At 40.8% G+C, this 26,948-nt stretch overlaps 2 protein-coding genes across 2 annotated transcripts; one reads left to right on the plus strand and one right to left on the minus strand.

The window, feature by feature from the left end:
- Nucleotides 1-530: 530 nt before the first annotated feature.
- Nucleotides 531-1,376, minus strand: LOC127763600 (uncharacterized). The gene is made up of 4 exons (XM_052288357.1): nucleotides 1,233-1,376; nucleotides 872-1,142; nucleotides 679-781; nucleotides 531-567 (listed from the first exon to the last, which is right to left on the minus strand). Exons 1-4 carry the CDS (start codon nucleotides 1,374-1,376, stop codon nucleotides 531-533), a joined length of 555 nt encoding a protein of 184 aa, XP_052144317.1.
- Nucleotides 1,377-12,168: 10,792 nt separating this feature from the next.
- LOC127776666 (tRNA (guanine(37)-N1)-methyltransferase 1) lies at nucleotides 12,169-26,288 on the plus strand. The gene is made up of 9 exons (XM_052303177.1): nucleotides 12,169-13,119; nucleotides 13,607-13,705; nucleotides 15,136-15,255; nucleotides 15,326-15,492; nucleotides 22,613-22,686; nucleotides 23,505-23,647; nucleotides 23,968-24,079; nucleotides 25,126-25,241; nucleotides 25,339-26,288. The coding sequence occupies exons 1-9, from the start codon at nucleotides 12,334-12,336 to the stop codon at nucleotides 25,483-25,485; spliced, it is 1,764 nt and encodes a 587-aa protein (XP_052159137.1). The 5' UTR covers nucleotides 12,169-12,333; the 3' UTR covers nucleotides 25,486-26,288.
- The last annotated feature ends 660 nt before the right edge of the window (nucleotides 26,289-26,948 follow it).

Consider the following 26,948-nt stretch of genomic DNA (forward strand, 5'->3'; position numbering starts at 1 on the left):
TTACGACCGTCAACAATGAGTCAGCTGCGTTCTTCAACATAGGTAAATTTGGGATGCAAGTTACGGGGTTCGAGTTTCGTGACTTAAAATATGCATGCAACTCATTTTCATGAAGGCTAGCAGCAACCTTATCACATTCTACAAGGAGCTCCGAAAGACCAAGTTTCCTATGAAATCTTTTCTTGAAGACGTTATTCATACCTTCGCTACTTTGAGTCGAGGTCATATCAGCTGTAAAAGAGTCACGGAACACAATAGCCCACTTCTTCCTCAAAGCATACAGATTTGACATCCATACGTTATCCTCAAACTTGTATTCACTCAACAATTCATGCTACATCTTGTTGAAATGATACTCTGATCTGTCCTCATAGACACATCTCTTAAAATCAGTTAGAAACTTGTTAGGATGCTTATGAATTACATGACCAAGATTTTTACCACCATTTAGATAAATGTGCCACAAACAAAGACGATGACTTGTATCCGGGAGTACAAAAGCAATTGCTGCTACAATGGCTACATCTTGATCAGTGAAAATTGTGCTCGGATGCTTGCCTGACATTGCTATTAGAAAGGTTTCAAAGAGCCAAACAAATGATTCAATAGTTAGTGTGGATTATGTAAGGTAAAGGCAGTTTATAACAAAAGGAAATTTCAGTCTATATTGTAGCTTACCTTGCATCCCAAATCTGCATTGTTCTTTTCAAAGTTTCTGTGTTTCTTGATTTTGGGCATAGAGTGTCTGTTGCACCAATTTCAGTTATGACACCCATAATATTTGGTTAAAGAGAAGATATATGTAAACAATAAACCACTAATGTATAAGAAGTAAACATACGAAGACAAAAAAGGGATAAAGAGGTTATACCAACATAGAAAGCATTTTTGTCCACAAGAGACGGGGCGTCTTGAAAAGGTGTCAATGAAAAAGTTATGGCAGGAAAATCATCAGAAGCATCAATGCATTCTTCTAAGGTTGTCCATTTAGTGAATGAGATCATCAAAAGGTTTGTAACTGGCCTATATGTTCTGTTTGCATATCTGACAGAGGAGTCAAAGTAGTAAACCTTCCCTTCCTGTAGAAGAGTCCTAAGCTTAATCATGGCAGGTGGATAGATTTGAACATGGATGCTATTGCCCTGCATATTGTGTATATAAAGCACCTTGTTAGTACCATGTTTGTATGTAAGTATTAATAAAGAAGAAATGAGTGTTAATTAGACTACAACCTTTTCATCCAGCAAGACAAGATCAGTGTGGTAGATCTTTGTTTCATCATTCAGATCATGGTAGTCCCATTGCCTTGATACCCTCACTTTGATCCGTTTATCAGTGTCCCCATACATAAGGTCTGAAATAAACACGTACGCCATTGGAAGGCTGCAAATAAATATTGAAGATATTTAGTTTATGTAAATATGAAGCATCACTGTAATGAACTAAGCAAGTGAGAAAACAGCACATAGAAATCTAGTAGCCTATTGGTGCAGCAGTGATACAGCATATACTACATGTGAGTACAATATATTTACTCCAAAATTTATATACAAAAGCCATTGCAATTAGCTGAGGAGGGAAAGCTACGCATGGAGCGGCCAAGCCTGCAATAGGAAATGATGCCCAATGTGACACCAAGAATGTAGGTAAATATAGAGATAAAATATATGCAATGTGGCAGTGAGGGCACACCGCTTCCATTGTAGCAAAAAGTATCTCGGTATAAACAACATTTCTTGTTTGGTTTCCACATGATCCGTCATCGTTTTCAATCAGTATTTTGAGCCCTGTTCGGCTTGTTGCTCTTGAAATAGCAACATAGAGCTGCCCATGCATGAAAACAGGTTTCTTGAGGTATATGCCAACTTGCTCAAGTGTTTGTCCTTGGCTCTTGTTGATAGTCATTGCATAACAAACTCGAACTGGGAATTTCCTTCTTTGTAATGTAAAAGGCCATTTCATTTTTGATGTGCTTAATGTGATTCTTGGTATATAAACTATTTCACCGATGTTTGATCCAGTTAGCATTGTACATTGTAAAATTCTTTCGCCTAAAGCAGTGACTAATAGTCTTGTTCCATTACAAAGGCCTATCGATTGGTTCAAATTTCGCAGAAGCATAACAACAACAACTTCCTTTAAAACAAGTTTGTGTGTAGGAAAGTTATTGCATTAATTGAATTAAGAAATTCAGGTGGGTATAACAGGTCGAAATCTGGAATTTGCTCTGAGCATTTTGAGATTGTATCACAGCTAAGATATATTCTTGATTCTCCTGGGAGTAAATCAATAGTATAATTGTTTATTTCATCAACTACTGCATTCGCAGGGCAAACAATGGCACGAGAAGATAGATATGTAGGGTTTTTATATGATGCAAGAAAGTTTGGATACACTTCGTTGACAATAGCAACGATTTTGTCACCATCTGTTACAACAAGAAGATCATCGGGAATTATAATCCATGAGGGTTGAGCTTCACTTTCTTTTGCAATCATAGGCAATGTTCTGTTACCAACAGCTAGAACCCATGTACTGAATTCATGCAATTCAATTCTTGTGTTTTCTGGTAGGGTTGGATTTAGCAGTCTCATGTTTATATTCATGGATAACAACGTCACATGTTTCCATAGGTCTGAATTTGTAATTGATGCATTAATAACAGCGAGGCGTGAACCTTTAGGAACGACAAGTAAGATTTGTCTAAAGTCACCACCCAAAACAATAGGTTTTCCTCCAAAAGGTATGATTGAATTTGTAAGACAAGTTTCAGAAAGAATGTCACGTAATGTGCGATCCAATGCTTCAAAACAGCGCCTATGTGTCATCGGAGCGTCCCATATAATAAGTGCACTTTCAATGAGGAGGTCAGGCAACATAGTTCCTCGTTTTATATTGCAAATGCTAGTTTCATCAACGTCAATTGGAATTTTAAATCGGGAGTGAGCTGTTCTACCTCTAGGTAGTAGGAGAGATGCTACACCTGATGAGGCAACAGCGAGCACAATCTTATTTTGTGATCTAAGTTTTGCAATCATAGCGTTCCATAGAAATGTTTTCCCAGTCCCACCATGTCCACTCACAAAGAAAAATCCAGGTTTGTTTGCACTGATTGAGGAGGTTATGGTGTCAAAAATCTTTTTCTGGTCGATATTTAGCTGTGCTATTAAAGAATCTGCGTGCAAGGACATCATAAGGGGATCAGGTGCAAGCTCCTCGTCAATCAATCTATTACTACCAGGAATGTGTGAAGCAGATGTTGGAATCGGCAAATCAAAATCTTTTATATTACCACCATTGTTTGCAAAAACAATTGTAAGCTCATGCAGGAGGAGACTAAGCAAGTGCTCATGTGGAATAATGCATCGTGGATTATCTAATGCATTCTTTAATCTACTATGGATGTCATCAGTCATATAAAGCCAATACTTATCAAATAATGATCGCACATTACTAACAGAGCAATAAAGAATAACGGTCACAAATAGTTGTCTAAGTTGTCGCGAAGATGCAGATAGTATGGCCTCATCAAATAGAAGGTATTATTCATTATCTCCTTCAAGAAGACCTCTCGCCTCACATGCTTCTCTAAATGTGTTATAAACAATGCCATTGTATGTGCGTACATCAGCATAATTCTGTGCACCTTTAACTATCATCAAGAGCATTCTGAGGTAATAGAGTTTGCCACAGGTTGGGTGCACATAATAGATTCGACCTATTTTTGCAGTTGGTGTTCGCTCGCGCCATGTTCTAGATGATGATTCCCATGACCATTCCTTTGGAAACTCACAATATGTTAACAACCGTGCCTTAGAATATTTTCTATTAGCTTCGAACCATTCAGTCAGCATTGGTCGTTTCGCAGCAGGGCTATCGAGCACCGCCCGCAAATCTGAACCTTTCTCATATCTAACATAATTTTTGCCAGCTAAATGGACTATTAGACGCTCAACAGGTGGCACTCTATAATGTATGTCAAATTCAAATATGCGATGAAGTGCCTCACACATGGAAAGAAATCTAGCATCCATGTATTCTAATATCTCATCCAGAGGAGCTAGATCATGATTTGGTGACGTATTTCCTGTCTTAGAAGTAGTCTCAAAGTATATCTTTGCATGATCATGTCCTTTTGTAATGTATTTGAATAAATATTTAATCAGATTTGACTTGTTACACCACTCAACATTAATGTGTGCTTCGTATTTTTTAAGCAATTCAAGATTGTATGGCACGACTGATCTGTTATCCAATGCAATTCGATTTTTAATTATGCATCGTTGATTGTTTCGTCGTCTGTATATTGTAAAACCAGATTCATCAATAATAGTTTCATCCTGGAAGTCCTTAGGATAATGTTTTCAGCATTTGCCATTTTTCATGCAAGGGCAATTTTTGTTTGCGTCGCCACAAGGACCGTGCATCATGAACTCACTAACCAATTCATATCCTAGCCGATCTGTGTCATAGTCGGGTATCTCAGCACAGATGAAGCCATCTATTACAGATGCTGACACATCAGCAGTGGATGCTGCAAGCCAAACTAAGCAGTGGATATGTGGCAGCCCACGCTTCTGGAACTCGACAGTATACAGCACTAAGAAGGTTTAAGCCAATGAAAAGGTATGAGAAATATATAGGGGAAAAACTATATGGAAAAGAAAGTATATGTGCTACCTGCAAGGACTTTTCCGAATGTTCTGCTTTCTCTAATATCAGTGATAAAATCATTTACTTTCATGTTAAATACTCGCACAATTACATCAGCTCTATCTGATGGTTGTTGGCCAGGTTCAAATCGAATAGTTTCTGCAATTTCTTGCCACTTAGAGTTACAAGTGAATGTGACAAATAAATCAGGCGAGCCATACACAGGACAGATTGCCATCGCATCCTGATAATTCATCACCATATATCTTCTACCGCCGGTAAAGCTAGCAGGAAGTATCTGACGTTTGCCAACAGAATCTCCATTAGTAACACCTCTATCAATCGCATCTACGATTCCTTCTACAGTTTCAGCACGCAAATCAGCTTGATGATCTATTATGTATTGTATTCTATTAGCCTCGATAGTAGAAAAGATATCAACAACACTTTGGTCACTCAGTCAGCCATAACATGTGAAAGGATTATGCTCATTTAGTCTATAATGGATAAGGTATCTGTAGACCTCAAGCATTGTAGCATATTTTCTACCAGTTCCATCATAATTTCTATATTTAATGCCTAGATGGAAGCCACGTTCACCATATGGAAATAGCAAAGGATACTGCAAAGCCATATATGATGGATGCAATGAAGACACTTGATGCATTCCATGATCTTTATCGTGAACAAGCACACCAAATTTATATTCTTTTGCTGAAAAATCGCCTACTATTATGCTAGCTATTTCACCACTTGTTGGTAGGTTATACTGCACATCATCTTTAGCATTGCAGCCTAATAGCGAAGAGTTATTTTTTCATTACCATGTTCAGAGAGGCGGTCTCTAGCATATCTGAAATTTTTAACAAGTTCATTATTGGTATCAAACATGCGTGTTAAGGCGCTAACAATTTCAGGGTCTGGTCTATCAGCATTGTCGCAATCATTTTCGAAAATATTTAATCGATTTTGGATTTCATTGTCAGAATCATAGATATATAGCTGCGCAAATTTAGGTGGTGCACCTCGTGATGGCAGAAGAGTACCAATTCTATGATGCACAACACCATTGATTTTGAAAACACAAGGCGCATTCCCATTATTAATTGACTTGTCAATAGCTGCACCCATTGAGGTGAAAGCAAACATCGAATTATATGATCGAATTTGTCTCAAAAATCTTTTGGAACGTGCATCACCATTGAAATTCAATAAAGTTGCAAGCGGTTCAGGTAGAGGACATAAAGGAGGCAATTCAATTTTGCCACTTTTGCAACACAGGTTGTAAACTATTTTTCTTTTCGAGACAGCAGAGAGGGTTTTAACTCTCTCTTGATACCAAAAGATGGCACCACAAAATGGGCATTCATATGTCGGAGGTCTGTAGTACGATCGTTCTGGGTATGATGCTGTAACATACATATTTGATTATGTCAGTTTTTTTCCTTAATAAATGTAAAATGATTTGCTTTTATTAGAAAAATACAAACCCTTTAAAGATTGAATATAATCCTTATCTGTCTGGGATGAACTACCACTGGCTTTCCTATTTGCAACTGCAGTCAATAAATATTTTAACCATATCTAAGTTATGCAGTTCTAGCAGCAGTATACTACAATAAAAAAAACACCTTTTCAGCATACCATTGCTATTTTGTGCCGGTGGCACAGGAGGCATCTTTGAGCGCAACGAACAACGTCGCTGTGTATGTAACTTTGATAATTCAGGCGTGAAATCCATAAGGGAACGTGGCCTTTTGCCTTGATCTACTCGAGCAGGTTGAGGCGATGCTACTACGGTAGTATCTATGTGCATTGCAGATGGACGTAACAAAGCGTTTGCAGCTCGTCTTTCTTGACTTGCACGTACCCTCTGAACCCTGTTTATACCCTGTTGTGACATCTGGGGAGTATATCCCAGCAACACACTTATCCCAGCAATACACACACATAAAAGCAATACACTCAACGTCCTAAATTGAAGCTTTATGGTAGCACGGGAAGTTGGTTACCTGTTGTTGAGGACCTGAACTGAAGATGAGGAGAATAAAACCAGGTCTGCTTGCACCAATTCTTCCACCTATAAAAAAAAGTAAATCAATCATCAAAGATCACAACATTTAGTATGTGTCAAATTGACCAGCACACTATCGCACAGCCTAGTTAAGGAATTCAACCAACCATCAAGTTTGAAACACCTAGAGTTTGTCTAGGATAAAATGCACAAGCCACAATATGTATGCATGCTTGGCTACTTTTGCTATGAGACGTTTGAGAAACACAAAAAACCAAAATTTTGGGACAGACAAAACCTCTTTTAATCACATTGTCTCATGTTAAAATACTACTGCTGTCATTGAACAGAGAACAACTGTAATATATTAGTAGTTTGGCTCAAATAAATTTGTAAAACAAAATCTACTTTACACAATGGAAAGCAAAGTCTTTGAAAACTAAGGTTCCAACAATTTGCTAGGCCTTTACTTTTGAGGCAAAACTGAAACAGAGAAAACACTCTAAGTGGGGACATACATTAAGCCTGATGCATGAGAAAATGTTTCTTTACAGGGCATTGAACCTCCCTCTGGTCTGATGATTAAATTGCTATACAGCTGATTCTACTCTTTATACACTATAAGATGAAACTAAACAAAACCCTATGTATATACAGCAAATGAATGTCTCCAGAATTCATAATGGATTCAAAAGATAATCGTATGTATATACAGACAAGCAGTAGTATCATGAAAGAATAGCCATATATGATGAAATTGTGGGAGCATGTTGTAGTAATAGCCTCACATTATACAGCAACCATAAATAAAATATCAAAAGCCAAACTCCAATATCAATACGCAATGTTTTAGAAGCACTGAATACTAATTGCACAATACAAAAATTAATCATGCAAGTTTAATGTGAAGTAATCAGTATGGCACTAAAGCAAAAAACTGCAGTGACGGATACTCCTAAATATAGATATAAGAGGTGCCTTAAAATTATTTTGTGCAATAGTAAGCATGGATCTGACCTAACATCTTGCACAATTTCATAAAAAAATTGAACTAAGCTTGCAGAAAAGGCAAAAAAAAACATAATAGTCTAAAGGCACACTACCCATGATGCAGAACTATCAAGTCGCTTTAATAGTTTGACAACTGCAGCGCTAACAGATCACATACATAACAGCATAGCTGCCCTGCTGAAAGCTCAATGAGAAATGTCACTCCGAAGCAGCAGCAGAAAAAGAATGCTAAAGAGTTTATATATAAAAGCAAAGGCCTAATCAAAGTGCAAAGCTAGTCCATTTTTATCTGCTCGCTGACCAAATATCCTGCACTATATAATATATATATTTTTTTGTTTCAAAAGGGAAAAGATGTCTTGCAAGCAACTGTGCCACTCTCCTACTCTCCTAGCCATCATATCAACTCCATACATGTGTATGGTTTCCATCCTGCAAATCACTGGGTGTTTATTTAGATTTCAGTTTAATCTGTATAAAAGCGAGGACAGGTGAGAAGCAAAACTTTTGCTTTGAGGTCGCTGTGCACAGATTGATTAGTTGTATTTTTTTTACCAGAGAGAACCAATACTTAATAATAGAGGTTATACCTTTAAAACTTCATATGGCTAGCTTACCTTAAAAATAATTACTAACTTTTCCGAAAAAAAAATCAGAGATAATGTGCAGAGCTGAATGAGAAATGTCACTCCGAAGCAGCAGCAGAAAAAGAATGCTAGAAAGAGTTTATATATAAAAGCAAAGGCCTAATCAAAGTGCAGAGCTAGTCCATTTTTATTTGCTCGCTGACCAAATATCTTGCACTATATAAAATATATATATTTTTTGTTTCAAAAGGGAAAAGATGTCTTGCAAGCAACTGTGCCACTCTCCCACTCTCCTAGCCGTCACATAAACTCCATACATGTGTATGTTTTCCATCCTGCAAATCACTGGGTGTTTATTTAGATTTCAATTTAATCTGTATAAAAGCGAGGACAGGTGAGAAGCAAAACTTTTCCTTTGAGGTCGCAATGCGCAGATTGATTAGTTGTATTTTTTTTACCAAAGAGAACCAATACTTAATAATAGAGGTTATACCTTTAAAACTTCATATGGCTAGCTTACCTTAAAAATAATTACTAACTTCTCCGAAAAAAAATCAGAGATAATGTGCAGAAGTTGTGCAGCCATGTAGGATTAAAACGTCAAATGCACATTTTACAAACTATCGAATGACAGTTTTAATCTTACTTTGGATAAAGGGAGGTAGAGCTAGAAACATGCAACGTTGTGAACAACATTTAGAAAGCAGGACAAGCGAGATGTGAATAGCAAATATATTAGATGGAAAGAGGAAGTTTCACAATAATAGCTCTAAAGCAAGAAAAGATGAGTTCAGAGACAACAAAGCAAAAACCTAGCCGACTTTGATAAGAACTAAAGATGAGGTGGAGGGAAGCAACATCGTTATGGGCAGCAAGGGACAAAATATCAGGAAAGAGAGCACTATGCGAGAAGTGTGTGCACAAGAACCTATGCAACGGCTACAAAAGGCACTGCAGTGACCGTTATATGGCTGCAATAACATAGGAAACCAACAACACGCATGTACCAAGTGATAAGTGTCAGAAATAAGCTATTAATATAGCGACAAACAAAGCACCATAAATGCACAATATTGAAAAGAAGCAGAAAATAGTGCAAAATAGTAATCAATAAACAGAAAAGGAAATACTGAAATAGGGTATGAGAGAGATGGAAATACCTTATACGAAACAGCACACAATGTGTTGACAACGCAGCAGAAGTAATGTAACCAAGAAGATGCCACGCAAGAAAGATACCCACAGAAGACAAAGGCCTTGACCGAGAAATAGAAGAAAGGGTAGAAAGGGACGGTCACCAATAAAGGTGACCAGAGCTGCGCAACAGAAAAAGATTGTTAGCAAACATAAACCTGAAACAGAAGGCACCACAAATACAGGGGATATTTCCATATCGTTTAAAGCATATATATACAGTAGAAAGAACCTAACTGCTTGATTGAACCAGCAGCCCGAACATTCCTTGGCAAAATCAATCAAGAACCCTTGAAGCACCGCTTCAGCCCGTGCAAATCTGGCCCTCTACAAATCAAGCCAGAAATCAAAGAATGATTAGAAGGCCTAAAAACAGGAAAAGCGACATCGAATAGCGCTGACAACCAAACTACAATGTCGCCTACATCTTACCGTGCCATATTCAATGATCAAAAGCAACAACAAATAGATGTATCAAGTAGTACATGTGAGGACGCAAGCAGCAAAAGAGCGATGAAAACGATGGTGCAACTTTGAAAGGGAAGCGGAGAAAAGAAGATGGCTCCCGGCATCTGCAAAGGAATATATAATAGAGAAGAAGGCATAGACTTGTGCATCACATCTAATAGGACCAACCATACCCACCAATAGGGAAGCAGCATACATGGACCCCATGGCATTCAACCCCACCTGAAAGTGGAATAGCCTAATACATCTCGCGTAACGAAGGAAACACCCTGGACTATACACCATGAGAGGCCTCGCTAATACTACATCGGATAAGGCCCCACAATACAGCCAGGAGGAGTATATAGACCAGGTTCACCAATAGGCACCGATGCAACCGAGAAAAATTGAGCCAATCATAGCAAGCAGCTTGCACCATCCCAAGCTGACAACCGCACTCCCCAAGCTGACAACCGCACTCATGCTCTGAGCAAGCATGCACAGTTGTGCCTCATTACATAGGCATATTCCATGGTAGGTATGAAACCAACCCTAACCATATGGCCTAAACGCCAGCGGCACCAAAGCCATAGACCAATTGCATCGATAATGCATTGCCCACCGTCAAACACAACGAAAATTCACAAACGCAACTGGACGACACCGCACAAACTATGACGAACAAAGGCCACACGATCTAGATCAAACGGATAGGGTGGCAAGCAAACACAAAGCCCCAAACTGACCAGGATTGCAGCCGTGGGTCGTGACCAATGTGCGAGGACTCAGCAGCATCCACGCCGGCGGCAAACATCAACGCTTTGACCTCCTCCATCGCCGCCGAGCTACTACTGCCGCCACCACCGAGCTCAGCATACCCGATAGCCCTAGATGTGCCACATCGAACTTCCCCGTCAGTTTGGATCTGGATTAAACAGAGAGAGGGAAAGTGTGAAGAAAGAAAGGGTGGTGAGCTGGCCCTTTCCCTGTGGAACTCACCACTGCGGAAGAACGGCCGGCATCGACACCATTGATGAGCCTCTGCGCTAGTGCTCGCCCTCCACTCTGAGTGACCGGATCCGCCGGAAAGGAAATCGTGGCTGCCGCATCCAGCACCCACGGCCTCCCTTTCGAGTAGGCGTCGGCGGCGGCGTAGCAACGAGACCGCCAGCAGCGAGGGCGCAGCGATGACACCGTGCATCCACAACATTCCCTTGGAGCAGCGAATGGCAGGGCGCGTAGGGAGGAGTGCGAGCGGCAGCCACGGCGCTCCGAGGACAGCGGGCGGCGGCCACCGCGCTGGCAGATCCAGGCGGCGGGCAGGAGAGAGCAAGAGAGATGAGAGCGGCGTGGCGGCGGTGGTTTTTTCTTTTTTTTTTCTTTCACGCGGCTGGAGACTGGCGGCCCGTTTGGTTGGAGGGAGTTTTTAGGAGGGATTGGGAGTTTAGAAGGATGAGACTATTAAGAATTTTGTTTGGTTGGGAGACATGGGAATTTTGGTGGGATGAGGATGGGGAATTGAGAAAGGAACTCCCTCCTTTTCAATACCTGGGTAGGGGCAGGTAATTGGGAGGGAATTCCTTCTTTACTTTGTTTAAGCAAATCTCAGCCATCCGTTTTTATTAATGACCTAATCTCCAACTAAATTCCCTATCAATTTCCATCACCTCTACCAAACAAGATATTGGGATTAAAAATCAAATTCTCATCTTAATCTCATCATCAATTCCCTCGTGTAAACTCCCAATCCTCTTCCCTCGAGTTACCAAACAAGCCGTGGGGGTTTCGGGAAGGGGAGGCAGAAGGCAAGAAAGAAGGAAATTTTTCACAAAGGCCCCTAAGATTTCACGATTTAGGGCGCGGTCCTTTTTCTCATTTTTTGTCTCCTTCGTATCAGATTTCGTAGGATTCGAAGGGCCTAAACGAAATATTTTAAAGCCGAAAAATGTACATCAAGAACGCATAACAGAATAACTATAAAAGAGAGGGCTTTTTTGCAAAATCTACAGAGACGACGCGGCCGCGGCCGCATGAGAGGACGCGAAATCCAGCAGCCCTCCAGCGCGCGCTGACGTGTCGCGACGCGGCAGCATCCACGCCAGCGCAAAACGCTGAGGGAAGAGCAGATCAAGGCCGGTTTGAAGACTTTAGATTTTTGTCTCCTTCGTATCAGATTTCGTAGGATTCGAAGGGCCTGAACGAAATATTTTAAAGCCAAAAAATGTACAGCAAGAACGTATAACAGAATAGGTATAAAAGAGAGGGCTTTTTTACAAAATCTACAGCATCCACGCCACGGAAGAGCAGATCAAGGCCGGTTTGAAGACTTCAGATTTATAGGCATAATGCCCCCTCTTGTTCCTACACTGTAGACGCCTAGACGGAGGCCTGTTTTGTCCACTGCACACTTCACCACCATTCCATTCCATGGCGCCGCCGCTCCTCGATCTCCCCTCGCACTGCCTCCTCCCTCGCCTTCGCCGCCCCACCTCCGGCCGTCTCCTCCTTCACCTCCGCCTCAAACCTCTCTCCTCCTCCTCCTACACCACCACCACCACCACCACCACCACCAGTAGCTCCACCTCCTCCTCGCGAGCGCCTCAAGTCCCACCTAGTCTCCATGGCCCCTCGCTCCGCCGCGGCCGCCGCCTGCCCGGCGAAACCGACGGCCTGCTCTCCTTCGCCCGCATCTTCGATCTCGCCGCCCTCCGCGTCCCGGCCGCCGCCTGTGCGCCCCTCGAGCGTCGCCTCCGTGGCCACCTCCTCAACTGGCCTCGCGTGCGCAACGTCGTCCGCCAACCCGGCGACGACGGCGGCCTCCTCTTCCCCGTTCCCCATCCAAGCCTCGCCACTCCCTCCTCCCTGCCAACTGCGGTGGCTCGCCGAGAGAAGCTGGCCCGCGAGTTCAACGCCCGAGGCTTCGTGCAATTCCCCAACCTTGCCAAGATGTCGCGGCCCCCCGCGAGGAAACGGAAGGGGAAGAAGGATGAAGGAGGCGGCGAGGCTGCGGCTACGGCAAGGGATACTAAAGACAAAGTATATGTGGTGGAGGTGATCGGAGAGAGAAAAGAGGAGCACGGCGACGAGTGGATGGGGTTGGTCGGGGAGGAGGGGTTCGGGAGGATCACGTGGAGAGGAGGTCCCACCCGGTTGCTGCTCCTGGACGAGAACTATGCCAACAAGAGGGTTGATGACCTCCCGGAGGCTATCAAGGTGATGAATTCTTGTCACCAAATAGCCTTTCATAGTTGCAGTTGTAGAAATAAAAATCACATAGGTTAGGAAAAGTTTCTATTTGAATGATTCTGTGGATTCAACTGTGATCAAATGAGGTTTGGGTGTGCGCTGGCCAAATTGGTTCAGCATTCTACCTTGATGATACTCACAAGAACTCACCAGACTAGACAGTATTTTCTTTCTAACTATTCTTTTCGAGACCAGATGAGGAAAATCACACTTTCAGCGTGTTTAAAATTTTAATTTACGTATTTCACTGGTTTTGACACAATATTACCTTATTTGGACCCAGAAATGGTAGCTTATTTTTTATTCTTTTTTGCAAAATTATCTTCAAGGTTTATGAAGTTATTACAAAATAGATACCAAGAGGATACATGAAGAAATGATGTATATCTTACTTTTGTAGATTTTCTCTTTCAGTGGAATCTGTTTACTAGTTTTAGTTAAGCCAACTTTTCAGGTTGTGTTGGACCATGAAACTAACAAGGATGGATCTTCATCCTACGAGCTTGTGCAATGCCAATTGACCTTGTTCTACAATTACTGGCCAATGAATGAGGTATTTTGCCACCTGTTTACAGTTGATGGTCTAAGCATCATTTTCTTTCAGTTCTCTTCATCTCTTGTTATTATTTTTGTCCAAGTATTTGCTGTTTTTTGTGCTAGTGCATTTTTTTGATTAGGTCATTATACCAACGGCTTCCTTTGTTATCTAATGCCAGTGTTGTCCTTGAGATGTTCTAGTCTCCAGTTGTATCCCTAATCCCTAATATTATAGGATACACATGGATTTAAACACAAAGAATCAGTTAGCAGAAGTGTGAGCCAACTACTATCATGAGTTGGCGATTGATTGAAAGGATCAATCATCAAAGTTGGTTTGACTATGTGCAGTAAATAGCCATTCATTTTGTGTTTTCAACCTTCTGGGCTTCTGTCTGTTGATCTGGAAGCCATAAATTATATATATGCTAAGAACAACATCTTGCTGCTGTTCAATTTGCTGAAACCGGCCAAAGTAAGAAACATTGTTACAGCTGATAAATGTAAACCATCTTAGTGCAAGTGTTGCATGTCACATGTAAAAAAAAATACAGAGGTGAAAGACTTTATCCAGGAGAAAACAAAATATGAGTTGGTTCTTACAGGCAGTGTTACCTAGACTTGGCCAGACTACTTGTCTTGTTTGACATGTGTCACAAGTGGCTGATACTTAGGTGCCTGGGTCAATCTGACCAAGGTGGGTAAGATGAACCATTTTACCTCCTTACCAACTGGGCTATGCTCAGTTCCTTTGAGACACCTTTTTTTAGTTCTAATGGTATTTACCCTTGTGGCTTACCTTTTGTTCTAGGATAAAATTATCCAATTTCTGTAGATTTAAAATAATGCTTGTTTAATTTACTGTATTGTTTTCAAGTTCTTCAAAGTCTGTAGAATTCTTTCTTTTCAAGCTTCTCATTTGTGTCAGTATCTGATGCTTCTGTACTGTCCAGGTAACACTGCCTTTGCAAATACCGGATACCAAAAGTTCAGTCTGTACAGGTTAGATTGAATTGTCTCAAGATCAGAGTCTGGTCCCAGTTTTCTCATAGATGATTGGTCTACTCTGTTCTTGCTTCAAAGATGTGACAACATAGAAATGCAATTGAAAACTCAGTCGTACAAATGCATTATCGAGGCACAAATATGAATTGTGGGATTACTAATTAACTTTTAGGCAGCACAAATTTCAACTCCACAGATTTTGTTTTCAATCCAAATGCTGTATAATGGTTTGATCTACCGAAATGTTTAGATATTAAACTGTATGTTCCAGGAGCATGAGGACTGTATTAGCATGTCATCACATTGTTACTTGTGGGGTCTATTAGATATGTTGATCAACATTGCTTCACATGGAAAAAAATAAATATTCTTATGCACCATGCTCATTGTCTGTTCACTTTCTGCTGCTTAACTGTTTTGATTGAATCTTACTTTTTGTAGATTTTAGAGGAAATACTCCCAGAAGGAATAATCGTTCCTACAGGGTTTGAGACAGTAGGGCATATTGCACACTTGAACTTGAGGGATGACCATTTACCTTACAAGAAGCTTATTGCTCAGGTAATATCTAATTGCATGATAGCTTCCATTCTTGAGTATGTTTTCTTGTGCTCTAACATTTGACCTGCAGGTGGTACTGGACAAAAACAAGCCAAAGATCCAAACTGTTGTCAATAAGATTGATGCTATTCAAAATGACTACAGAACAATGCAGCTTGAAGTCTTAGCTGGTATTGATTCCCTTGTAACTACGGTTATTGAAAGTGGTCTTCGGTTCCAAGTTGATCTTTCAACAGTGTATGTTCTATCCTCTCTTGGCTCATATTTGTCACACAACATTTCTGATTTATTGTGATTGCAAAATAACAAAACAAAATGATTTCATTATTTGCAGGATAAAATCCTTACCTACATATTTGTAGTTTGTGGTTGTGCTATGTCTATAAAGAATTCTATTGTTTGCACTTGAACCATAGTTTAATTGCTATCATTAACCTCTTTTCCAGTAACAAATCTTCACCAAAAGATTTCCCTAGTGTTTCTTATTCTATACATGTAATAAAGATATAGTCAAATCTCAATTCAATATTCACATTCTTAAGATGGCTTTGTAATAGAAAATTTTGAAAATTTTTAGTTGAATGTTTTGAAAAGTTCATAATAGGACTATTGCTTTTTATGAATAGGTGTATGGGAATAAATAGTCCCTCGTGTAATCCATAAGATTAGCTACTGTGCTATATGATCTCTTTTTCTCAATCTAGGGTTGCTTTTTTTTGACGAAAAAAAAATCTATGGTTGCTTATTAATTGGTGCAATGATTTGGAAGCTAAGAATTTTGTTACTGTTTGATTTTTCATTGTTTCTGAATGATGTGTATTGTTTGATTATAATAATCTTCTATGTTTCTTAACTTAATCATGAGACTAATGATCCTCCCATCCTTTAGGATAATCAATCTTATATGAATCGTGTCTATGATCTTGATTGAGTTCAAATTCTCGTTACCTTGGATGGCAATATATTGCTCTCCAATCTTGTAGGAAAAAAATATTGCAAACAAATATATCCACTACTACAGCTAGTAGTGTCTAGTCCTGTTCAATTCTTCAAAGAGCAAAACTGGGGCCAAACAATGAACTTGAAGCCCAAAAGATACACTTGGGCATTGCCCATATAGGCCAACCTTGTGTAGCAAATAATTTTTTTCTCGAATACGCAAGAAGCTATCATTGCATTAATAGAAGAAAAAAGGCATCGAACACGCCAAAGAACAGCAAGTAGTACACGAACTCGCGCCACCACACAACAACCCACCGCAAGGGTGGAACCAGAACCATGCCTAGCCGGGATCCATTAATAAGGAGAGCCTCTTAGTCCCTGCCAAATTCCATAGGCGGGCTTCCTCACTTGCTAATATAAAGGCGATTGATAATCTTGGAGCTATTCCGTTGAAAACACAATCATTCCGATGTTACCAAAAATAGACCAAGCTTCAAAGATGATCTAGCTGTTCAGACCCTTGCCATCTGATGATCCGTCGTTGTGTCCCCCACCTGGATGGGAGTAGATGCCTTTTGCCTTGCGATCTGTGGTTGCCTTGTTGCTCTCAAGGCGGGTGATGGTGGCCGTATGCTCTCCCAGGGTGATCTCCATCTTTTTCAGCTGGTCGAGGATGGCTGCCAGCGCAGCGTTGCTCTGCCCATTGTTCCTTGTGTTCCCGACATGTTCACAGGCGCAGGAAGATGCTCTGATACCAAGTTGTCACGGCCCGGCTGTCAGGAGCTGGGAATTGAAATGGATGAATGGTCTCTGAGTTAACTGAATATCTGAAGTCTGAAGATTCTGAAGAAAATGCATTGGAAGGATGATTATGAGAAAAGAACGGTCAGGATTAATCGCGAATCGGAATGAAGATCTGAGAGTCCGTTCTTGTCGGGGGACCACTGTTGAATTCTAGTTGTCATTTTACTCTGCTTTTGAGCTGGCAGTAGTGCATCCTATGATGTGGTCCTGTCTCACTTTTGTTTCAATTGTAATCGCTTCTTAATCGAGCTAGTTAGCCTGGAAATTATAAGAGAAACCTCATATTTATCTTGTTTTAGGAGTAGCATAGCATAGAACCTTAAATTAGTCTTGCGGCGACCACTTGAGAAATTTCCCGATTCGGGGTTCTATTCTTCATTTCGGTGAAAGAGAGAGAGGCTCGGTCCTGGCACCGGCAATTGCCGTAGATTGTACGGATGAAACAATGGAGGCCAAAGCCTCTGGCGCCGCAGATGTCGAGGCACGATGGCGATACTCTCCTAATCATATCTCTAATCTAACAAGACTGATCCTAACAGATAAGTAACTCAATAGACACGCACAAACTCGTAACACACTCAAACTAACCTTTGCCCTACAAGCCACCATCAATCTGCCGAACTGGATGTAGCTTCGAACTTGTTCTGCCATCGCTCATACGAAATCCCCCACCTGACAAATCAGCTGTACAACGATTATGAGCCACTAACCACATGAAGAAACGGCATTTTCCAGGGCCCATGACTTCCAAATGCACTCCAAAGGACCAAAATAAATGGCCCCTTCAAAGAGAGCATCATAAGTAGATTTGGCCAAGTAAACACCTGAAGTTGAGAACCTCCAAGAATGTATGCCCGGTGACCCTGGTTGTAATATCACCGAGCAAAGGGCATTCCATAAGCCAAGAAAATCCTCTAACCACAATGGAAAAAGCTCCCTGAATATCGGAGATCCACGAACGATTGGTTAAGGCCTGAAGAACAGTACGCTTGTTAACCTTCCGCTTTGGCACCAAAGCAAAATGGCGCGGCGCCACTTCCTCAATGTGCTGCCCAAACAGCCAACGATCTCTCTAAAACAGCGTATTAGCACCATTCCCAACCCCAGAGATCACTGGCTCACTGCCATGTAGAACAAGGATGTAATCCCCTCACTCGGATAGGAAACGTCGACCATGGCTTCAATGGTTCCTTTTTTGCATCCAAAGCCATCTCACCCTTTAGAGCATAACTGAGAAGCTTAAGATCGAAGATTCCAAAACAACCAAACTCTTGAGGCTGACAAACTATGGGCCAAGCAATTAAACGGTGACCACCACTTGCTTCCTTTCTTCCTCTCCAAAGAAATCCATGTCTAATTTTATCAATGGCCTTAATGGCCCAAGCCGGCAAATGAATTGTCATTGCAAGATCGATGAGATTGGAGGTGAGCACAAACTGGACCTGAAGTGCATGACCAGCTTTACTGTTCTAAATGGCGGCCACCACTAGTGTCGAAACATGATTTCGGCAATACTAAAAGGGGGTGGCTATCAAGCTGGAAAAGTGGATGGATTTAGAGACAAGGAATTTTATACAGGCTTAGGCCTTCTTATTCAAGAAGTAATACCCTACTCCTGTCCGGGGATTGATCCGCCGAGTATATTATTGATCGTATGATTTGGGTGAAATTCGTGCCCCTAGAGGCACCCGGACCCCTCCTTATATAGGGGAAGGGGTCCGTATTACAAAATACAGTCCATATCCCTAACGGAATATGTAGTTACAGATAAAATACAATCGTAACCGACTAGGATCTCGGATATTTTCTTGACATACAAGTTTAGATTTTAACCCGAGTCCTTCTAAAGATATTCTATCTACACATGGCACCCCATACCCAATCGGACTATACATGCCGTGTAAGTATGGGGTATCCATAATCTCCACAACTAGGTTGTTTACCTAGGAATAGATATTACCTCCTTTCAGCCATATTTCTATCTAGGTGGCAGCCTAGTCCGATTACTTGGCCTCTACATAGTGGCTACTGCTTACTTGCTTAGCATTTTCTAGAATACTGAATAGAATTTAGAAATAATATCATGTCTTAGCCAACAATATGATAGTGTCAAAGTAAGGGTATGGAAACTGGTGGCATTCGATATTGGACCGAATGAGCCTGAATAGTTTAATTTTGAATTAGAATGTTATTGATTTCTTATAGATGTATTTATTCTGCCTGGTTACTGACTAGTAATAGGTCCGGCTACCGGTCACTGGCCGGTAAACATTATTTGGATTCAAATATTTCCAGTAAGTTATGGTAACCAGCAATAACCAACCAACTACCAGCGTTGCAAAGGAGACCTGCATTTTTGTATTGGGTTTTAAAACCTCGGTTCAAGCGAAAACTCAATTACTTGGAGATGGAACCATAGCTTGTTAGTGTTCGAGTTTTGTCAATTTATTCTAAATTTTACTTGGAAACTATGTGTAGCGGGAATAGTAAATGGTCTCATTTATCAATTCTGCATGATAAGTGCATGCTTAAGTTTGCTTGTTCTCTTGGGTAGTGTTTGGTTGGTGGGATGGGATGGGACGGGACGGGACGAACCCACTTTTAGAGGTGTTTGGTTTAGGGGTGAGTGGAATGGGTTGGTTCCTAGAGAGGAATATTCCTCTCAGATCCGGGACCAAGCCATCCGGAAAAATCTGGCGGACGAACTCATCCCACCTGGGATGAGCGCACGGCGTGAGGTGCCGCTTCGCCCCGCTCGCTCACTCGCGTCGTGCTCTGCTCCTCTGCCCATCGTGCTCGCTCGCTCGACGACAACGGCGCGCTCAAGCGATGGCCACGGCGGATCTGGTGGTGGGGAGGGCGGCGGTGGCGGCGTATCCGGAGGTGGGCTCGGGCGACGGCGGCGAATCCGGCGGTGGCGGTGGTGAAGGCAGGAAGGGCGGGGATGGCTCGGTGGCAGCGGTGAATCCGGAGGCGGGCTCGGGTGACGGCGACAGATCCAGTGGTGGGGAGGGTGGCGGCAATGAATCCTGAGGCGGGCCCGGGCGACGGCAGTGAATCCGGCGGTGGCGGCGGCGAATCCGGAGGCGGGCTCGGGCGACGGCGACAGATCCGGTGATGGGGAGGGCGGCGGCGGCGAATCCGGAGGCGGCCTCGGGCAACGGCAGCGAATCCAGCTGTGGCGGCGGCGAATCCGAAGGCGGGGATGGCGGGGAAGGCGGCGGCGACGGCGATGGCGGGCGAGGGTGAGTTCTGCGGCCACCACGTCCATATCGTCGTTGTCTCTGATGTCAGCGCCGCTCCTTCTTCCGCCTGCGCCACTGGTCGCCGCTCCTCCTTCCGCTCACGCCGCCGGTCGCCGCTCATCCTTCTGCAGCTCCACTCCTTTTCTCGCTGGGAGTAACATGGTGCTAACGTCACTCCAAATGTCATTCATCCCATCCCTACCCATCCCTTCTACCAAACAAAAAACTGGGATCATTCCATCCAATAAACCAAACAAGTAAATGGGATCACTCCATCTCTAAAATCAGGGATGGTATCATCCCATCCCACGTAGTCCCCAAACCAAACACTACTTGGTGTTGTTAGACGTCCTGGAGGTCAAATTTGCTTCCCTGGTGTATGTATTCCATTTGGGGCAATTGTATTTTCAAGTGCAATTGTCTTTTTACCCTTTGTTTTCAGACTTCGTGATTTTTCCCTCGCTTTTCGAACCGAAGCTTCGGTCTACCCCAGGTCTGTTAAGTCATCCGGTGTTAAGTATATGGTAAAAAGACAAGTATGCCCTTGCATATTTTCCCTTCTTTTGTACACTAGTTCTGTTTTTGCCCTTATTTTGATACCAAGCATTTTGACAAGAACTTTGCCCCAGTGCTGACTTGAATTTCACATATTTCAAATCTGATCGAGTTTTATTTGACAAACATAACAGAATTTCGATATAATTTCAGCCATCATTTGACAACTTCATAAATATTCAAGCAAAAGTCATTGAGCAACATGACTTCAATTGTTCCACTTGCAACAACAAATTCATCAGTTCTATTTTCTCTTGCATGTATAGACTCCAAATCGCATGAGTAGCAACATCATTCTTCATATCAGATGACAAGTGATTAGCCAACTGGGACATGTTCAACCAAAAACTCTGTTTCTCTTCTTCCTCTGAAACAACGGCCATGAACCTTACTGTTTTTTAAGCTGCTATTTCGACAACCAGATCTGCCAACTGCCAAACAAGCTCATTCATCTAGTTTTCTGTGCAAATTTCTGTTGCTACAATCTCTGCTCTATTGTTTTCTGAAACATGTATCCCACAGGGCGACTAATTAGCCGTAGAATTAAAAAATTCAATACATTATTTCAATTGGAAATTTTCTAGACGGCTCATAAATTTTAGAAACAATGAATACCCATAATTTTAGGTAGTATTTCCAGAAACATGCAGCTTCAGTTTAGGAGACCACATGGTGGTCGCATCCTGGCGGCGATATCTGCAGAGGGTCACCGCCTTATGGCCAAAACAGCGAGGGGCTCCAGCAGATGAGGCAGGGAGAAGAGGTCTCTACCTGCACGCTGAGCCGCCCCTCCTCCTGCGCGTTTAGTTGCCCCCTCGCGCTGCCGCACGGCGCTCTCATGCCTGCTTGCTGCTCCGTGCCCGCTCACTGATGAAATTAGCCCGCCGCTGCTGCCGTTGCCATGACGAGAGAGCCAGGGTTTAGTATGGAGAATGGGGTAACACACATGTAAGGGCTGTGTGGCTAATTGATGTTGTATTTGGGGGTATAACAATCCTTTTATTCTGTAAATCGTTTTTCATTCCCTTTTTCTTTTCTTTAACTCCCTAATTCTTGGCACACCTAACAAACATCCAAACCAGGGGCAAACGGGAGCTTCGGTTACAAAAGTGATGGCAAAATCATAAAGTAAAAAAAGAGGGGTAAAATCACAATTGTGTTTGAAAATAGGGGAAGAACACAATTTCCCCATTCTAATTTACATTGAGTGGTTCTCAGGGATGTCAGGGACTCGTGGCTGATGTTTCAGAAAGTATTTTTGGCCACCACTATTCCTTGCAAAGCATTTTGTTCCATGTTGTTTTAGCAGTGAAACCGAGACTCTGAAAATGCAATGCTCTATGCTGCTCCCTCCATCCCAACATATAATGCACCCACAATTTTAGGAAAATCAACATTTGCAAACTTTGACTAACAGTTAAAGTGTACTAATAATATAATGTTTAGTGTCATGCATGTGACATCATTAGATTCGTAAAAATATTTTTCATATGATGTTAATTTGTGTAATTTTTGATGATATATGTATGAAATTAATGGTCAAAGTTTTACATTGAAGACACTGCAAAAAAATTATACGCCTTAATTTTTTGGGAAGGAGGGAGTATTGAACTTGATCACTAAATCTGAATACATGATACTCTAGTTACATTCCTTTTGTTAGCTAGTTCTGTCTGATTTCAAGAATATATTTAGATATCTTAACATTTTCTTGAGACCACCAAATGTAACTGTTTGGCGTGTTTTTTTACACAATTTATGGTTTTGTTTCCGATTCTCAATAATGAATGGCTAACAATTTTCTTATGCAGTTATTGGAATTCTAGATTATCAACAGAAAGACAGAGGCTTGTTGACCATGTTTTCAAAAATTCTGATGTTGTTTGTAAGTTCTAGCCCTGCTTTTTATTATAACAGAGGTTTTTGTGGCCTGTGGAATCAGGATGACAGTCTACATTGTTTTGTAACTTTGTTCCCTTTCAAGATATCGATCTTTTCTATTTAGAGCAATTTACACTGTGTTTGCAGAAAAGATAAACACATAGTCATGTGCCACTACTTGTGCAAACATGTGTACTATTACTTTTGGTATTGACCCTGATACCTCCTCAGGGGCAGCGGCAATTTTTAGAAAGTATACATAGCAATGCACCATAGGTTGGGCAAGTATTTGTTCGCTGTTTAGTGTTGAAATGTTGTGTCTTGCAGTGTTTCTGCATTGGTATTGTATTGTTCTGGTAGCTTGTGTAAACATGACAGCAAAAGATTGACTGCCATTTTATTCCTGCAGTTCTCTTCCTATTCACATGAAAAGCATTTGCTGTCTTCATTATGAACATATATTAAATATGATAATCAGTGTCCATGCATGTTCTTCATCATGCTCAGCTTTTGTGGACAACCAAATGGGCCATGTAGAAGAAAATAATGTAATCATCATTTACGGGGTGTGTTCTGATGATCACATAAATCAGTATTTGTGTATATGTACTGAATAATCGTATTTTACAACTCCTGTAATGTAATATGGTCGAGCATCTGGGTCGAGTATGTTTTATGATGTATGCACCCCTGGTTCTGGAGTAGTTCACAGTAACTGTTACATTTTTAATTTCATCTTCTCTTAAGCTTCACAATATTTACTTGATTATAACCTTTTCCGTAGTGAGTGAAAGATCAATTGCTACCACATCCTTTATGCAGGTGATGTGTTCTCTGGTGTTGGTCCAATAGCAATATCAGCTGCAAGAAAGGTCAAATATGTCTATGCGAATGACCTAAACCCCACTGCAGTGGAGTACCTTGAGAGAAACATTGTTCTTAACAAGCTCGAGAGAAAAATCGAGGTAGTTCCAACTATGAGATAAGCGAGATAGCACTCATGTCTTTCTATTTATTAATAAATTTCCTGTGATGGCTTTCAGATTTTATTGTAGCTTACATAAAGTTCATTGTTAGCAACCTAGCATCAAAGCTTACCGCTGTCTCAGAAAAGCATTTGGTTGGAAATCCTTTTTGCACCACTAGAAATTAGAAAATACACCATTTTAGTGCTTTTGTTCGTTTGTTAATGACTTGTTTCAAGTGTATCCAATGGTTTAGTGTGGATTTTTTTCTCCGTCTTTAGGGCTCTTGTTGATGTTTGTTCATTGTTTTGTCGAACCAGGTTTTTAACATGGACGCTAGAAGGTTTATCAGTTCAATATACTCAAGCCAACATGTGCATCCAGTCACACAAGTAGTAATGAATTTGCCCAATGATGCTGCAGAATTTTTAGGTGGGTTTTCATTACTTGTGTTACTTAATTGAACTGTTATCTTGAGTTCTTATGATTATATTAGAGAACAAATTTCATTCTAGTATGGTATTGGCTTAATTCACTCATTCGCCCGTTGTGAAACATCCACTAAAATTCTGTTGAATTTTGGGGATGTATATTACAAAGGATATGCACGGTTTCATGTCGGGTTCTCTCCTCTCACTTTTTTACTATAGAAGAGTAAGAACACGCAATGCCTTTTGGATTGTGATCAGCTGAAATGTAGTAATTTGTAACCTGCATCTTATAACATTGATTATATGGCATTACACATTGCAGATTTACAGAATACACATCAAATGTGAATACGCATCGAATGTTTGGGAGAAAAATTGTTTGGGAGAAAATCTTTCTTCTACAAAATGGCATTACCAATATAGAAACTAAATAGGGGAAGAAAGTCTATGAGTGGTAGGGACTAGGGACTAGGGAGTATATTGATGAGAGTGGAGGAGAGGGTGGGAACTAAATGAGACGGGCGTTTGGGACATTTACCAGTCTTATTATTTTCTTCTTCTCTTACACCATGTGCTGTCGCCCCGCGGCAAGGCAGCACGTGTTATACTTGGCCGGTCTTGCCTCCCGGCTTGGCGACAACATCCACGAACTAGTTAATCGATTCGCAATGATGACTAACGAGCTAGCTAACTAAATCAAATCTAGCTAATTGACTAGCTAGCTGCTGCTATGCATGCAACCAAGCATTGGCTGCTGCTCGGTTAGGGACATCAGGCGGTCGGTCTTACCTGGCCATGTGGTGACACCGTCTGCTGCCGAGCGGCAACAGCAGTGTCGTCATGCCACCTGGCAAATCAGGTATATTTTATTATTTTTAAAAAAATTAGTATATTTATGCAAAAAACGGTGAACATTGAAATTTAGTTCTAACCTTACCTGTCCATTCTAATGGCCAATATGCAGCCGATGTTTTTTGGATGGGAATTTTGACAGTTAGGCTAATCACAGGACCAATTAATTATTTTATGATTTCACTGTTTCCCCAGATGTGTTCAGAGGAATCTCATGGAACCACCAGTTGGCTGTGCCTTCTTGTGTAATGCCAAATATACACGTGTATGGATTCTCCAAAGCAGAAGATCCTGAATATGACTTCCATGAGGTAAGCAGCGAGTATTACCAAAATTTTTTTTCTTTAAGTTAGAACTGTTGTATACATAGTTCTGTTTATCGATTGACACACACCCCTTGAATTGCAGAGGATAAATTTGACGCTGGGTGAGAACGTGTCCGATGTTGAAATGCATAGAGTGCGGCTCGTTGCTCCTGGAAAATGGATGCTTTGTGCATCATTTACCCTTCCAGTATCTGTGGCGTTTGCAAAGCCAAATTATATTGCATGTTAAGAGGACGGCCTATAACAAATTAACCATCTTGTATATTCTTTAGTGGGTGAATGAAAATGACAGTAGTGTTTATGCATCAGCTGAAGCTGAAGTTAGAATTGATCGTCTTGGCCTACTACATGCATGATGATACATCATTCGTGATCATCATATATCTAAATTGAAGGTCGTTCGTTTGTAGAAATTGCTTCAATAATCCAAAAGGATTTTACGATGAGAAAAGTATAAAAAAAAAAGCTATAGGTGAAGCGCCAGGGACATTTAACTATTTGTCATCTATGTGTTAATGACATATAGATCCGAGTGGTAAATTAATTGAAGAGTGTCAAATAGTTAATTTTTTCCATTTGCCCCATACACAGTAGTGGATGAGTTGGCTCCTCTGTTCCGATGGAATAGCTAGAATTATCAAGAACCTACTGGTGCCTCTCTCTCTCTCTCTAGATAGTTCTTTTTTCTCCTTGGGCAGTGGCCTATCTAGCATTTAGCATTTAGATGGTCTAACTTACATAATTTTTTATTTTTGTTAAAGTGAGATAATATACAGTTAGTTCATCATGACATAAGGATATAATTTGCTAATTGTTACCCTTGCAAACAAATGTATTTTTTCTCTTCCTAAGAATAGTTTTTCTTTCTTTTTAACACATGTATCTTTGGCTACGTATTTCTAGGTGATCCTGGAACCACCCACAAGCTTGGAATAATATGGTTGCAAATTTTATGTATATATTAAATGTGGTCTGTCGTTGGGACATGTGTAAATTTTATATAGCCATTGTTTCTTAAGAGTAAAATAAGACACCAGTTATTAAAATTGTGTGTGGAATATCATTGTGGTTATTAAGCTTTGAAAATACATAGTCTATTAAGACCAAATTAATTTGCTAAATATATCGTTGCAGGTCTAAAATCTAATACATCAGATCTTTAATGCTAACAGCCGGATATAAAGAAAGTAGATAAAACTAATTGAGGAAACGGATGTTGTGATTAATTGAAAAGTGGATGTAGGTGGAAAAAATTGAATGGTGAAAGTTTGTGATTGACCGAGAAGAGAATAATGGTGGAGTTATTATGTTTTATGACAAATTTTAAATATTAGAAGTTGCTATATTTTAAGAAGTACCACTCAACGATACATTTAGGAGCGTCAAGATAGACATTGTATCATAAGCTCCTCGACCAACCAATGTAAAAGTTCGAATTAAGGACTTCTTCACATTGCTACCACTTTTAAGTTTTAACCCTAATAATTTTTGTTCTGTAAGTATGAATTAAGGGCTTCTTCATATTGCTTCCACTTTTAAGTTTTAATGCTAATAATTTTTGGTGTTATCGATAACAAACTAAACATAATATTGTATCAGCACTCTACCAAAATTTGACATTTCAAAAGTTTCTTCTCACATAAATACTAGTAATTTTTTTTGGCACGAATACTGTAATTTTTGATAATGCTG

The sequence above is a fragment of the Oryza glaberrima genome, chromosome 1 (genome assembly GCF_000147395.1).
Source record: "Oryza glaberrima chromosome 1, OglaRS2, whole genome shotgun sequence".
Lineage (NCBI taxonomy): Eukaryota > Viridiplantae > Streptophyta > Magnoliopsida > Poales > Poaceae > Oryza > Oryza glaberrima.